General features: G+C 37.7%; 1 protein-coding gene across 1 annotated transcript in view; it reads right to left on the bottom strand.

The window, feature by feature from the left end:
• Positions 1 to 103: 103 nt before the first annotated feature.
• Positions 104 to 15237, bottom strand: part of LOC107193395 (protein phosphatase Slingshot) — a 116423-nt gene continuing 101289 nt past the window's right edge. Inside the window, exons 7-10 of the mRNA XM_015582835.1 lie at positions 7876 to 8070; positions 6532 to 6801; positions 5869 to 6425; positions 104 to 2232 (exon numbers count right to left, since the gene is read on the bottom strand). Coding sequence (XP_015438321.1) covers positions 353 to 2232; positions 5869 to 6425; positions 6532 to 6801; positions 7876 to 8070 — 2902 coding nt within the window. The 3' untranslated portion in view covers positions 104 to 352. The remainder of the gene's footprint in view (positions 2233 to 5868; positions 6426 to 6531; positions 6802 to 7875; positions 8071 to 15237) is intronic.

Raw genomic sequence — 15237 nt, forward strand, 5'->3', positions numbered from 1 at the left:
AGTTTTGTTTTCTATCTTTTATTTGTAAACTCAAGCGAAATTAAGTCCATTTTTTTTCAAAAAGCGGCAGTTCGCTACCGGTACATTGATTGAATGTTGTGCGCTTACTAAGTTACAGATTGCAAACTACAAATCGATTTGAAGAAAAACCCATAGTGAGAGAATTCTGTATGTTATGGTGGGAAGCGAATATAAATCTTGTCCCCGTCGATTTGTCGTCGAGTTCGAAGAGGACCATCCTCGACTCGTTGGCATCAGTAGAGATCACACAGTTACATCGTGGCCACGACAACATACCCATGCATTCAGGTACGCGCACTCAAGTTCGATAGTAAGAGAAAATTTTTCCCCTTTACATGGTGTTATAAACCGGACTGTTATGCCTAGGCCTGACCTGCAGCCTAGCGAGAGGATGCGTCCTGCCGTGCTGTTGCTGCTTCTTGTTAGCTGCCACAACTCCGGCCGACGGGACAGGTGGCCTGCCAGGTGCTTCCGATGTTTCGTTAAACAAAGAGGACGAAAGATTGTTGATCGTGATTGGCGCAGACCTTCTGCTGTACTCAACAGTGGCTTTCGATTTTCTCGAAACCGGTTTTACCTCATATTTGCCGACCAGGACTCTGACCGACCGATCCTCTGCGCTTTCCTGCGAGGATGCCGATGCTTCACTCACCTTCTCTTCTTCTTTGGTTTCGGACGGGGCTTGAATCTTCGATTCATTGTGTGGGATCACCGGTGACGAGGGTAGACTCCTGATCTTTACATCGGTCTTGGTAGACTTCGCCTCGAATTCTTTCTTGAGATTCTTTACAATACCGGAAATACTTCGCGGGCATTCAGTTTCCGGAGAATCGTCCACGGGTAAACAACGCTTATTGTACATTGATTTGTTACTCAGATTCTCCAAGACCATTTTGTGGTGTTTCACAGAAGGACACTGAGTGGTATTTACGACACAGGGGCTGGAGGTTTCGCTCTCCGATCTACACGACCTCAAGGATGTTGGAAGGTCCGAATCCGACGACAGAGAAGATGGCTCTGGCGCACTTGTGGATAGCCTTCCCACTTGTCGAATCGACGGAGACGAGATATCAATTCCTCTAATGGGACTCGGAGAGTTTCTAACAGTTACTTTTATTTCAACCTTATAATTATGTTCTTGGCTAGGTGAAGAGTCTCTGCTTCTCGGTGTAGGAGATCCTGTACGATGTAAAAGTACCGGATTATAAGATTCTTCCTCAACAGTTAGCCTATCCTTGTTCTCTGGGTCTGAAGTCTGAGTACACACACGCTTCACTGTTCCAGAAGACGTGTTTTCTTCCAACTTCTGCTTCGTACGTTTCACCGTGCCCGGATGCCAAGGTATTTCTTCTTTATCATAAGGAAACAAACCGCTAGAGCCAAGAGGATCCGATGACCGCATGTCATACGAGCCCCAGGAACTGTTTCTCGACGGTAGAGTGGCCCAGGAACTATGCACGGAATTGTTGTCTAGGACCACAGCACTATCGTAACTATTCCACGAACTTTGCCGACTAGGAGAATCTCTCGTAACCGGTTCTCCATGCCTCTCTTCGCGATCGAACACTCTGTCAACCTGCGTACTGAATGGATCACCGTCCTTTTTTGCTTTTCGTCCCACAGTGCCCGAATACATTGACATTGTCGCGACACATTCACTGTCCGCACTCACTTCGTCGTTAGTCTTACCGTTACTACACGAATTGGTACACGTTGCATCCGATGATACAGTCCAGACTAGACATTCACTATTGTTAGCACTTTCTGTTTTCTTACTTTGCTTCTCGCCAGGATCCCACACGTCCAGCTTCGATTCCGACGTTTGCTGTGCAATTCCATTTTCTTGCACACCTATGATTGGACTCTGCAGACGTGGTTTATTGTTGGAATCCGAAGTCGGAGAAGACGGTTTGCTACTCACCGCCTCGAACTGACTCGTCAGATTCAATACCAAACCTTTCCTCCGCTGTCCTTGCGTTTCTAACTTACTGATTCTATTTTTGACGCTCGGTATATCAGGCGAGGGGCTGGGCAAGTGAACAATTTGGTTCTGTGAAACGCTGTACGACTGACCGTTGCCACAAGGCATTAGAACATTTCGAGCTTCTTGAGCCATGTTGGACTTCTGGTTCGTAGAGCGGAGGAGGTCTTCCCGAGTCACTTCCGTGCTCCCCGTTTTATCTATGCTTTCGAGGGACTGCGAAAGGGGAACTGTAAGAAAACATCGTTGAATTAAACAGTAGAAATGGCAAGAACGTATATTGTCGACTGACAGGGAATCCTACACAGCTGGCCATCACTGATTTCAATGAAATTCTGTAGGATGGTTAGATAAATATGTATGAAAGACACTGATAGGACATTAGCCGTAAATGCAATAAAATTTTGAGAAATTTGAAGTCAAAGTTTGGAAAAATCGTCTACTTTAATAGGTATTAATGTCCGCGATCCGTTGTCAATAGGACCGTTGGCGAAGCGGCAGCATAGCGTACTGAAACTTTTTTGACCTGCGCTCAAGTCTCGTCGCACCTATTATTTTTTTCGCATATTTATTATTAATAAAACAGTTTTATGTAAAAGTAAAAATATATACGTACCAGTTTGAAGTATTTGTGTAAGCAATAGAATTTTATTCCCTGCCTGTACATACATTTGGATGAAACTTATATCATAAAAACAAGTAAAACGTAAATTTATATTACACCACGAACATCTCGCAAAAGAAGCTGCTCACTATTAAGTGATCAAAACCGGAGACTTACTAGTCGAAACGACACTATATAAATTCATTCAGTAATATCAATCAACTACAAGCACCACCAGCAGACAGAAAATATGTAAATATGATTAAATTCGCGTTGTTTGCAGCTAAATTAACTCATGATAGGAAGATTTTTCAAAATCTAAATGAAATTATTTTCCTCACAAACATAATTATGACTGTTCGTGCAAGCAGCCTTCTTTTTGATGATAAGTTTCATCCAAATATGAAAATGAGATTTGAAACCAGGTAAAAAAAGGGGCAATTCACTATACTATGTTGTCGCTCTGCCAACGGTACTATAGACAAAGGATTGCAGTCACCGATAGTTAACGGACCAGGCGATTTTTGACACATTACCTTTACATTTTTCAAAAGATTATGGTCATCTACAGTTAATATTCTACCAATGTCTCTGACGCATGTTCTATACCTATTGATCCTACGCAATTTCATTGAAATCAGTGAAACCCAGGTGCGAAGCAGTCCTTGTAAAACGCTGGTGTTAAAATAGGAATAATGTAAGGAATGCTAAAAAGTACTAGGAATTTTATTATTCCCTTCTCAAGACTAGCATTAATACGAATTTTGTATCATTGGTTGCTGGTAGTATATTCATTGGCACATCACTGGTTACAGTACTACAAAATTGACGAAGACAGGTCCCGAAAAAACGGTATCAATTTTTTTGACGCAGTGGATAAGCGTTCAATCACGACAACATTCTGGTATACAATGCCCTTCCGATACAAAAAAGACTGTTGCTCAGAAAAAAGGTCCTATATGTTTCCTAAATATTTTATAATGTTAAACCATTAGAGCAAAGGTGACTGGAACTTAACAAATCCTCACAAAATGACTTTCAATAATGTTTTCAGAAGTAGTAGCAACATTCGATCATGTGCATATCATCCCCAAAAAAATTCGTAGTACTTTTTTTTATCGTCCTTTGTGTTATATTGGGTGTCTTAAGTCGAGTAGTACAACCGGACAGGGGATGATCCTATAAGAAGGTTTTCGAGATAATTAAACTTGAAAATTTGTTGGATACACGGACAATACAGAGAATAGTTCATTGTAACCCGTGTCTATTTATTACCAGCACGAACACACACGCTGAATGTTCAACAAACCTAATTGTCTCGAAAACGAAATCTCAAAAGAAACAAATTGACGCATTCTTTTTTTTTCAACTTATTTTGTCTTATAGAATTACCTCTTGCCCGGTTGTACTACCTGACCCAAGATACCCTGTATCTTACATTATACAATAGAATGGAATTTGCGATTAATTCTTAATGATAATATAATTGATAGAGCCAACGTAAATTTAATACGTATCAGATTAAATATTTTGTTAAACATTAAAGTACACAAATAAAAATATATACTTGGCAAGGTACTGGAAAGTGTGCGTTTAAATGATTTTATTGTGCTAGGTGACACATAAATTATCTTTTTCGAGTCGAATGCTTTTGAGCTCTCAACATGGTCCGTCTACATTTACGCAAAATCATTATTGTGTTTTTATGTTTTATAAGCAGTTACGTGAGGAACTTTTACCAGTAACTTACGATTCTGAACCAGTAACGCGTGTCGAGTGAAGCAAGACATGTAATTATTTCACGTCTGTGTAAAATCTACACTGGAACTGACTAACAACAGGTACGTCAAAGATTATCTATCCTGGTTGGTCTTGTGTGGAAGGTACACGTTTAGGTTCGAGATAATTAAGTGCTTTGGCTTTCTCAAAGGCTATGGTTGGTCCTTAATCATAGATTTCTATTTGTCCATTACTGTATATTTTGAAGTACCCTACATTTCATATTATTATTTATTTAATAGAAATTTTGTTTCAAAAGTTTTGAAAGTATACAGGGTGGGGCAATAACTATTACCACCTCGGATAACTTCGAAATTGTAAGGTTCATAGAAATATTTGTTTAATCGAAACTGCACAGTACCCAGAGAGTCACTCGATGGCGCTAATAGTTTTTTTTGCAGGTGGAGGTACTTTGGATATTTCAAGGTCATCTCAAAGTCACGCCAGCTATAGATTTTTTTCTATGGGGAACATTGAAAGATAAAGTGTACAAAGAAGTACGAACTACACCTCAAGACATGCAACAGCGAATTATTGTAGTCTGTGCGTCAATAAGTTCTAACGTAATAAGACTTGCATGTCAATCAGTCGTAAAAAGAATCCAGTGTTGCATTGATAGTGATGGTCATCATTTCGAACACCTATTATGATCTTATATAATACGACGTTGAACTTGTTTTAAGCTCCTCTATCATTCTACGGAAACAAAAAGATACCGATCCATTAAAAAAAAACGAAGATGACCTTGAAATATCCAAAATACCTGCTCCTGCAAAAAAACTATTAGCGCCATCGAGTGGCTCTCTTCGTACTGTGCAATTTTGGTTGAACAAATATTTCTGTGAACCTTATAGGTTTGAAGATATCTGAGGTGGTAATAGTTATTGTCCCACCCTGTATATGAAAGTCTAACGTAGGCACCAAGGTAGGTACTTGGTCTGCCAATAACTTTAAATTACATTTCACCATAGAACTTTTTCTTAGTAGTTATGCAGCAATAACAAAAACACCTAATGTTAGATTTAGGAAACTAACATTTGAAGACCAAGGATGCAGACAAAAAACATAGTGAGATCCTATGAAAAATGTACATAATCCCATGATAAAGGCTGCAGTAAAATTAGGCTCTCCTAGAATTTCAAACACTTTCACCTCTATCATGGGTTTTAAAACTTACAGAAGAAAGTTTTAATATACTTGTGGTATTCGTTAGATTAAAAAAGAATATGTCAGAACAAGGAAAATATATTTTCCGATTTCATTCAAAGTCTACGAAGCGATATTCAACAACCAACTAATTTGATGCTCGATTAAAAAATTTAGAAAAAAAAAATGTTTACCAATGGAAGTACTATAATAATGTTATTATTCAGAATGAACAAATTAACCGTTCAGATTTCGAAAACAGTCCATTTAACTGTCTATAATCCATAGAAACTTATAATTAAATATTAACACACAGAAGCTGCGAAATATTACGTACCAGAAGGCAACATGTTTTCAGTAACGTTTAGATTCGGCGACCAACTCTTCGGTCTATGGCTAGTTTTTTTCAACTCGAGACCCGAAACTGTTTGCAACCCGCTGTCTACGTTACCAGACTTCTCCTCTTTTTTCGACTGTTCTTTCGTCGATGTAGGAGACTTCAAATTCGTATCTGATTTAGATCTTTGAAGTTTCTCCTTGTTTTTCATAGCATCTAGGATACCCTGATAAGTCTCCAACTGTATCAAGAAGCTGTTATTAGGCTTAATACAGTTCCGCTTTTCTTTCACGTGTTTCCAGGCCTGAGGAAAGTTCCAATTGTACGCCTTCATCGCATACGCGATCACCACCGAGGCAGATCTGGAGACTCCCATCTTACAGTGTACTAGTACCTTGGAACCCTCTTTCTTTGCCTTAGTGATATATTTGAACGTGTCATCCCAGTGCTTCAATAAGTCTGTCGCCTCGTCGTCATACACACGGACATTCAAATACGTGAACATGCCGGGAAAGAAGTTGTCGATTTCCCGAGTAACGTTCAGGATGTGTCTAACGCTAGAGACGCAAGAATAATTGTCAATATTTTAAAAGAATTCGACAGTAGTAAATCTAACTTTTTTTTTTTAGCAAGAACATTGGAAGATAAGAAAAAAGAACTTACCCATTCTTTTGAAGCTCCTCTAAGTTGCTCGCGTTCCATTCGCTTCCAAGATAGACATGGTCAAATATTTCAGTCGGCGCATCCATTTGACCCAGAATGGTGAGCATCTCCTGATCGATAAATGGCTTAAACTCCCCCAGATCCATATCAAGGTCTTCCTCCAGACGACCTCGAATGTACTTCGAGGTTACTTCGTCGAGATCTACGGACATCATGATCTCCTTCAACGTAGACCGGATCACACGTTCAGTCTCGTCCCTTTCTCTGGGCCTATACCGACAAAACACAAAGTATGTATTTAGAGATGAAATCGGCATTAAGTACATATTAATTTATATATGATATGATCCGACAATATTTCCTTCCGCTTCAACTAACATCCTTCCACATATTTATAAATCGATACCTCCACCATCTTGAAAAATTCTTTGCAGTAAGAGATTAACTAGCCATGTTCGGTTGGCGGACAATTATTCATGAAAAAATCAAACTTCTCCGCTTTTGTTTACCATTTGCGAAAGTATTTCTAACACTTTGGTAATTTTTATCATGAAAATTAAACTAAATATGATTTTACTCGGACAATTTTCAAGAATACAGTAGCAGAACGCCGCATAATTGAATTCTTATTATCCGAATAGTCTGTTATTCGCGTATTATTACTTACTATTTGTATATTTATGTCTTTATATTGTGTGTGAATAAACTATGAATATTAAAATATAGTTTCACTCTAACCCTGTTACGCCATCAGGATCTATCGTAGCTACCCTATTTCAATATGTTTTAGGTGGTTCTTCATATTGCTTTTTCACTCCAGAAGACCCAAAAAGGCGGACGCAACTACCTACCTCTCCAGTGTTCTAGCGACGCAAGACCTACATTTTTTACGAAATTTATTGGTTCGAGGGGGTCATTCCTGGCAACCCTGTTCCAGATCTCCAGAAAGTCGGGCAACGAAAATACATACGTTGAATATAAGGTTTATCCTTATTGTATTATACTGCGTTTGTGATATAACTAATTATACGAACAAACTACGGGTTTGAAAGATCAATGTTATACGGTACTCACTAAAATATAATTAAGCAAACACAGTTAACATGGATTAGTGAAATTTTTAATTTAATCCTTTAATTGGTGAAGTAGTCTTTTTTTATTCAGTATTTTTGATTAAATTATCTATCAAACACCAAAATGCATAAACGTCTGAAGTCTAGTAGTGACGTAAAGAAAGTAAACAGTCGCCTATAATAACGTTGAGAAGAACGAAACAGAATGAAACGAACGTTGTTGTTTCGAAAACGAACGGGTACATAGCTGAAAAGTTCAACCAGTACTCACTTGTTGCGTACGCTATCCGGTGACGGCGGTCTTCGGGATTCCAGGTTGTCCATAGCATGCCACTCGTTGAGACACGAGCGATCGCTCTCGATTCGTTGTTCATAGTAACTAACCCAGTCGTGTGACAGGCCACCCAGGAAGTAATTCTGTTCGCGCGCCTTACTTGAAACCTTGTGCAACGTTTGCAAGGCTGACCTAAAACAGAAGTTGGAAATAAGATTTTAATAATTAATAAATGAACAGACTGAAAATTTAACAGAGATTTTGAGAAGAAATTGTGAAAACTTCATCGACAAGCAACGGCAATCAATTCATATATGCACGACGTATGTATCGTGCATAACGGTTTCTGTTTTTATACGAACTTTTACTTCCACCTTTTTGTGTAACTCAGTTTCCCAAAAACAAGTATCGTCCTGTGTAGAATTTTGTTTGTAATTCTAATGTAGGGCTAGTAAAGTAATTTCAGTATTTTCGAATTCACCGATAAAGATTTTGTTTCAGTAACTGATTTAATGTTAAAATTCTTAGCTTGTTTAATAGTAAACGCGTTCGTCCGTACCAACAGTACAAATAGATCGTGGTCTAATTAAACGATGTGGCGTGAGGGAATCAAATTCACGAAGACGTTGGTGAAATTTCTTAAACAGATTAAAAGTCCGAATAGGGATATTTTTCAGTATAATAATAACGGGCTGCAGAAATATTTCCATGGGAGGGGCTCCTTACATGCCTGCTTCCCCTTCCAATCTTTCTTTCGCGTCGTGTGCTTCCGTAGAGACAAAGAAAGCTTAGTTTCTTGTTTCTATTACTCCATGGTAACGGCACGCGGTGGTGGGGACAGCGTTGAACTCTCAGAAGTCAATCTTGCCCAGCGCTGCTTCACGGTAACAAGCCAAAGGTAGACGATAACTAACGAGCCTCTCTACTCTAAAGAGCCAAGCTGGACAACACTGCACTAGAGGTTTAGACTCCCCATTTTTTTAACCCTCCGAGTACTGGACTCGCGGGGCATCCGAAGCCGGATCATTTCTGACTCACATCGATAGGTTACTAACACAAAGTCACGGTGACTCGAGCTCGAGGCCCTCACCGACGCTGTAGAAGTTTTGTCGACTAAAAGAACGGACAGCTAGTAAAAAAGGAAATAGAATGAGCCGAAGACGTAAGTGAGATTAAAATACACAGATAGTATACAAGAAAAGAGAAAAAATATCGAAGTTAATGTAAAGTAGACAAAAAAAGTTTACACTTATTATATTCATATATTATACGTATTTTATTTTATACATATTTTCTTTTTAGATTTCTATTTAATATACAGGAAAAGGAAAGGAAGTGTAATTATTAAAAGATTTACCTACGATGAGACTAATTGTTATATAGAAAATGAAAACGAAATTTTATGCGAAATTGAAAGAGAAACAGGTTACATACATGTATATTATACACAAACATATATTATACTATTATAGATATAATTAATACTTAGACTTTTCATATAACATTCTTTCCAATACACATTTTATAAAAGCAATTTATCAAATAAAATTACATACAGTTTTTTCGTAGGTGAAGGATCTTTTGAGTTCTCAAAGTTAATTATATTCTTTGATTAATCATATTGAAATACTATGGAATAAAAATACTTTTTTTTTACATGAATCGATTCATTTAGTGGCAAATGTCTAGCTTGGTTAGCATCTGTTACCCATTACCTGTGATCCGCGAGACAAGAAGCAATCAAATTGCCATCAATATTCATTGGCGGGAATTTTATAATGGATCCTGATAAGTCAGTGATAACTATTACCGAAGACGCGAATTCTGTTCTGATTAAAATTTATATTTTTTAATTATTTCACAGTTAAAAATTAATATTTTATGATCATTTCATTTTTTGAAACAGTTTTGAGATATACATATAGTGATGGGACACCAAGCCGGATTCAAGTCGATCAAGTCAGATGATGTCACAGGGCCTCAGCTCGCGGCGGCGGTATCTAATCCCTATAAGCCTTTGGCGACCGACGCTCGGGTTACAATGTAATTACCCACGAATAAAAATTTTAACTTTTACTCCTTTCAATGTACTTTATTAAAAATGTTATGAATTAATGTAGGAGATTCGCCTGATGAAACTAAGTCCAAACCCGACATAAATCGGATTATTTTTAAGAACATACAATTTGTATCGCGACGTTTGAATGAGTACAGTACTGTTCCGATAAGTGTGAGTCGATTTGCTCACGACAAGTGTTAAGTCGTCATCCCCACCACTGGGGAAGGGGGTCGTGGAACCAGTCAAGCGTATAATTTTTTGCCCGGCGCGCCGCGGCGGCTTCCCTTTCACGAGCCGACGTCTAATCGAGAGGAACAAAAGCAACGATGAAACTTTTTCTTTTTGGTTCTTTTTAACGAAACTTTTACGAAAATATTCGTGAGATTTTTCTGATTAAAATGATCCCAAACACGATATAATTTGGACCATGTTTACTTATGATTTATCAAAAGCGATAATGAACGAATATGAACTATTAACACTATCTACATGAGTAAATATGATCCAAATTATGTCGCATCTGGTATCACTTTAATTAGAAAAATCTCACCAATATATTAGTAAAAGTTTCATTAACAACGAACCAAAAATAAAAAAGTTTCATCGTTCCATTAGCGTTGTATCACAGATACCTGGAAATGTAATCTTTTCTTGATGTCCCCTCGTTCAACCGTCGTGTCGGCTTGTCAAAAAAGGTACTTTTTCTTCTCACCGACTGGCACGACGGACTCGACGGACAGAGCGGGGAAATGTATATGTATATGTACGACGCTTCGTCGAAGCGATTAAGCGTCAGCAAATGCTTAGAGAGCAGTCGACGAATGAAATTAGCTGGATCACCTCCAGTCACACGTATTTTTATTATTGGCCGAAACGTACACACACAATTGGACTGTGTGACGAAGGGAACGAACGAGACACATCGAGACCGAGTAAGATAACGGGAACCGCAGCGTTTACAATGTAACCATTGGCCGGTGGGAGCGTCGCAGGCGGGCCATGCAGTCGAATCGTGTGGAAAGAGATGCTTTCTCTTTCTGCTTTTCACTCGCTTGTCCTTTTCTACGTAGGAATACTACAAAGGCAAGTGACCGAGGCTCGAGCTTCGAGCAAAAAACAGATTGACGAGGTGCCGACAACTGTCCGTGCTCACCGTGAGTGTGACTCCACGGAACCGAGGCATACTTATCGGGACATTACTGTATTTATCAGCTGCGTCCACTGTAACCTGTGAACCAGGTGATTTTATTTATTCTAAGCACTGCATTAGGACCAATTCAATAAAGATTATCCCAATACAACTGGTACATACGTAATATACATAGTTGAACAAAGTAATCTTTTAATCTTATCCAGATTAAGCCCAATCGGCCTACGTACATGAGGTTAGAAAAAACTACAGCTCCGTATCTGTTGAGCGTAAAATTATATTTAGCCTCCACGAAGTACGCCTAAGAGCAAGTTTATTTTTATCACTATATTCAGATACCAACTGATGGTTTTAAATCGTCAATAGGTTATTTCGTTCCATTTTTGCAACGTGATTAGATAAAACTGTTTCCAGCTTCCTCGGGTTGCTAATCGCTGAAACTCGTTGACAGTACATCAATGTCTTTTTTGATGCGAGTCAAAGAATCCTGAGAGAGTTTTGCGTAACGGTCATGGATGGTCACTGTCGTCGACAGGTATGTATTTATAATTAAACATTTTACGTAACGCGTTCACACTTAACCGACACGGTTGCTGTCGATACCCTTGCTCAACACTGATTCCTACCAAAACCTTCGGGCATACTTTATTTCATTTTCGTACTTAAAGGAAGGAGAACGCACGTGAATTATTATATATAATCTTATGATGTGAAGGAACATAGTTAAAATTCAAAAAAATTCGAAATACAGAATACAATGAACAGAATTTAAAAATGTCGGATTGAAAAATATTAAATATAACACTAGGGTTCCTGGTTATTCTTATTCTTTGGAAGAAATAACAATATTTATCACAGTATAAAGAAAAATTAGGATCATTTGGTGCAATTTATTTTAAGGGTCGAAACTTACTGCCGTAATTGTTTTGTTTATAAACTGTGATTTTCCATCTTTAACTATGGCATAATTTTCCGGATTAATTAAATGTAAGTAAGTTTATATAAATAATTTCGCGTGTTCTTATATGTAGAATCGTCTGCAAAGATAAAATTCATGTTTATTCATGCATTGCATATTGGGACAGACATTTAGATACACACGAAAAATTACGTAATTTTTGTCCGTTTTCTTCATATTTCTCGTAAAACTATTTAACCAGTTTTACCATTGATTAGAGTGCCTAAAACGCAAGGCCATTCTAATTTTGGACTGACTTAGAATATAAATTTTTAACAGGGAAATTCACACATTGAACCTCAATATTACTGTTAAAGTGTACGGGTGGATTAAAGGGGAAATTTTTTCAGAGTAAACAAACGATTCGTTTTACCAAATATGTAGTTAGATTCCAAGTAAACATCGAATACTCTCCGTTCGAAGAGCACTGGTCAGATTCGTTGCTACTTTATGATATCGGTTTCTATCCGACACAGATTTACGTTCGACCACTTCCGCATAAACACCATGCCGAATTGCAAGCAATTCACGACGCCGATGGTCCGCACGTTTGCGCAACAGATGAGGACAACAACGCCAGAGAGACTGAAGCTCGAGGCGTAGCATCGTAATTATAATGAGTCACGTCATCGGCTCATCTTAAATGGAACGGCTGGTGAAGCAAGCAATGACGAGCCGATTACTCGGCTACGAATTCAATTTGATGGCGACGGAAATGTTCGTTGCGCGGTTCACTTGGAACTGGTGAGGCAGAAATTAAAACGAAGAGCAAACAACGTTGCTGGCGGCGTGAGTACAGCTTATGTAGGCTCGAAGAAACTATCGTCGTCGACAGTGGCAAGTACTACGTCGTTTGGAAAGTTGGTAGTAGCGATGCCCGATACATTCAAAAGTGTCGATACATACAACATATCGGACAAAAAGTATCGATATTAATATCGATACATTAATAAAAACAAACAAAAACAAATCAGTAAAAAAACCATTCCTTCTTTTAATAATATAGTAAAGCACTCACTATATTTTTATATATGCTGTGTCTATTTTTTGTAATTACAGACGCATTTTAGAATATTTCTAAAAGCAGCCATCCATTTGAGAGAATCTATCTCGCGAGTATTGTCACGACATACCACAAACACATAGACAGTTGACATACAGTTGAGCGATGCTCTCGGACAATCACTGTCATTGTCAGACGCGTATCCACTTGTTCTTTGTATGTCGTGACAATACTCTCGAAAGCAATTCGCGCGAGATACTCTCAAATGGACGGCTGCCTTAAGGGGTCATGTTCAGTCAGAAATTTTCAAAAAATCGATTTTTCACTTTCTACATTTTCTTTAATTACAATATTTTGAGAATATTCTGTGCAAGTTTCAAGGTAATCCAATTAAAAATGACAGAGTTACAGGCGTTAAAAAATGATCGTTTTATATAAGTGTAAGCTTGACTTGAAACTTTAAACGCGTTTTTTTCGAAACTACATTTTTCAAATCGGTGATCAATATTTCTTCAAAACTACTGTGTCGATTTACATAAAGCCGTTTGCGCCTTATCTCAAATCAGAAAAACTTGTCCTTGAACGAAGGATTTTTTTGTACGTTCCATACTTTTTTTTTAATTGACCAAAAACGAGTGATTTTTTAGGTGAACATCGCACTTTTTCAGGAAAACGTCCGCTATTTTGTTCCTAATCAATATTTTGAAAAACACCACGTTCAGGGACAAGATTGGTTCTTCCATTACATAAATCTTACTCAATTTTTAATTTCAGATGAACCGTTACGAAGTTACAGTGATCACGGCAGACCACTTTTTGTGAAGAGACATCCGGGAGATCGCTCACCATTTATTTACTAATAAATATTATTAAATAAAAAAAATTACCTTATAATCTATAAACTGCAATCATTGAAATACAAACACAATTTTTTGAAAAAGGTCTTACAGTTTTCGAGGAAAAGATTCCTAAAGAACACTCTTTTTTCGGCCTCCTGACTGAGCATGACCCCTTAAGATCAATACACTCGTATCGAAAGGCAATATCGGGCCGTAGAGTATCGATGTTGCGACCGATCGACGACTGTTCAATCAGAACCTCAGAAATACTTGAATTATTTTTTAGGTTTATGTATCTACAGGTATCTTTTTGTAGCGTAACTATGATTCACAACGATGCTCTTTCAATCGCAAAATTAATGCGACACGGTCGCGTTAAGACGATAAGTTTTGTTAAAAGTAAAGACGATGTTCTTCACTGTAATGACGGGTTTTATGTTTAGTAGCAAATTCACGATATGTACCATGGTACTTTCATTAAGGAGATACAACACTTTGCGGAACCTAAAAAGTCGGAAAATTTAAGTTTTTCCTCAGGTAATTATTGAGAAAATATTGGGATTTTTTAAAGAGATGTTAAGCAATAAACGGGCCTACATTCTACGAGTGTCTACTGTAGTTGAGCGGACATGTTTTAGAAGTCAGTTACAAAATAATTTATCACAACAAAATATATATTACTTATTAAATTAATCAATTAGAAGTCAGTTACAAAGTAATTTATCGCAACAAAATATACATATATTACTTGTTAAATTAAGCAGTCTTTGTTAAATTGGTTTGTCAATGTTGAAAATGTAAGTAGTTATAAAACATAAAAGAATCTAGTAAACGTTATTATTTCCGAATGAAAAGCCGTCTAGTCTGTTTGGCTACGTTATTCCACAATTCCGCGTATCAATATCGATCGCCGTAATATTAAGAAACGTAAAAAAGGAACTATGGCAGCCTCGTGGCGTTGAAATTTGAAAAAAAACCTTGATATTTGCTTTCGACATTGTAAATACTGCACTGAGTCTGGAAATGTCTCGTTGCTGCTAAACATTTTCTTTAACAAATTCCTGTTGGCTAAATGCCAAAAAGAGTTGGAGGGGGAAGAAGAAAGTTTAAAATCAGATCATACAGGCGGAACCAAGGGAATGAACCAACATACATTTTGCGTGTATCAAGACGATACAGAAATAATGGCGCGAAAACAGCATATGTACGACTTGAAATTTTGTACAGCGCAATTGAAGTGAAATATTTGCGATTTAGCAATGAATTTCGATTCAATTTCGACTAAAAATTGATTTTTTTTAAAACTGGACTTGCTAAGAAAAAAACGGCTTGCAAATTCGTATTCGGCTC

Source organism: Dufourea novaeangliae, unplaced genomic scaffold (assembly GCF_001272555.1).
Source record: "Dufourea novaeangliae isolate 0120121106 unplaced genomic scaffold, ASM127255v1 scaffold22, whole genome shotgun sequence".
Classification (NCBI taxonomy): domain Eukaryota; kingdom Metazoa; phylum Arthropoda; class Insecta; order Hymenoptera; family Halictidae; genus Dufourea; species Dufourea novaeangliae.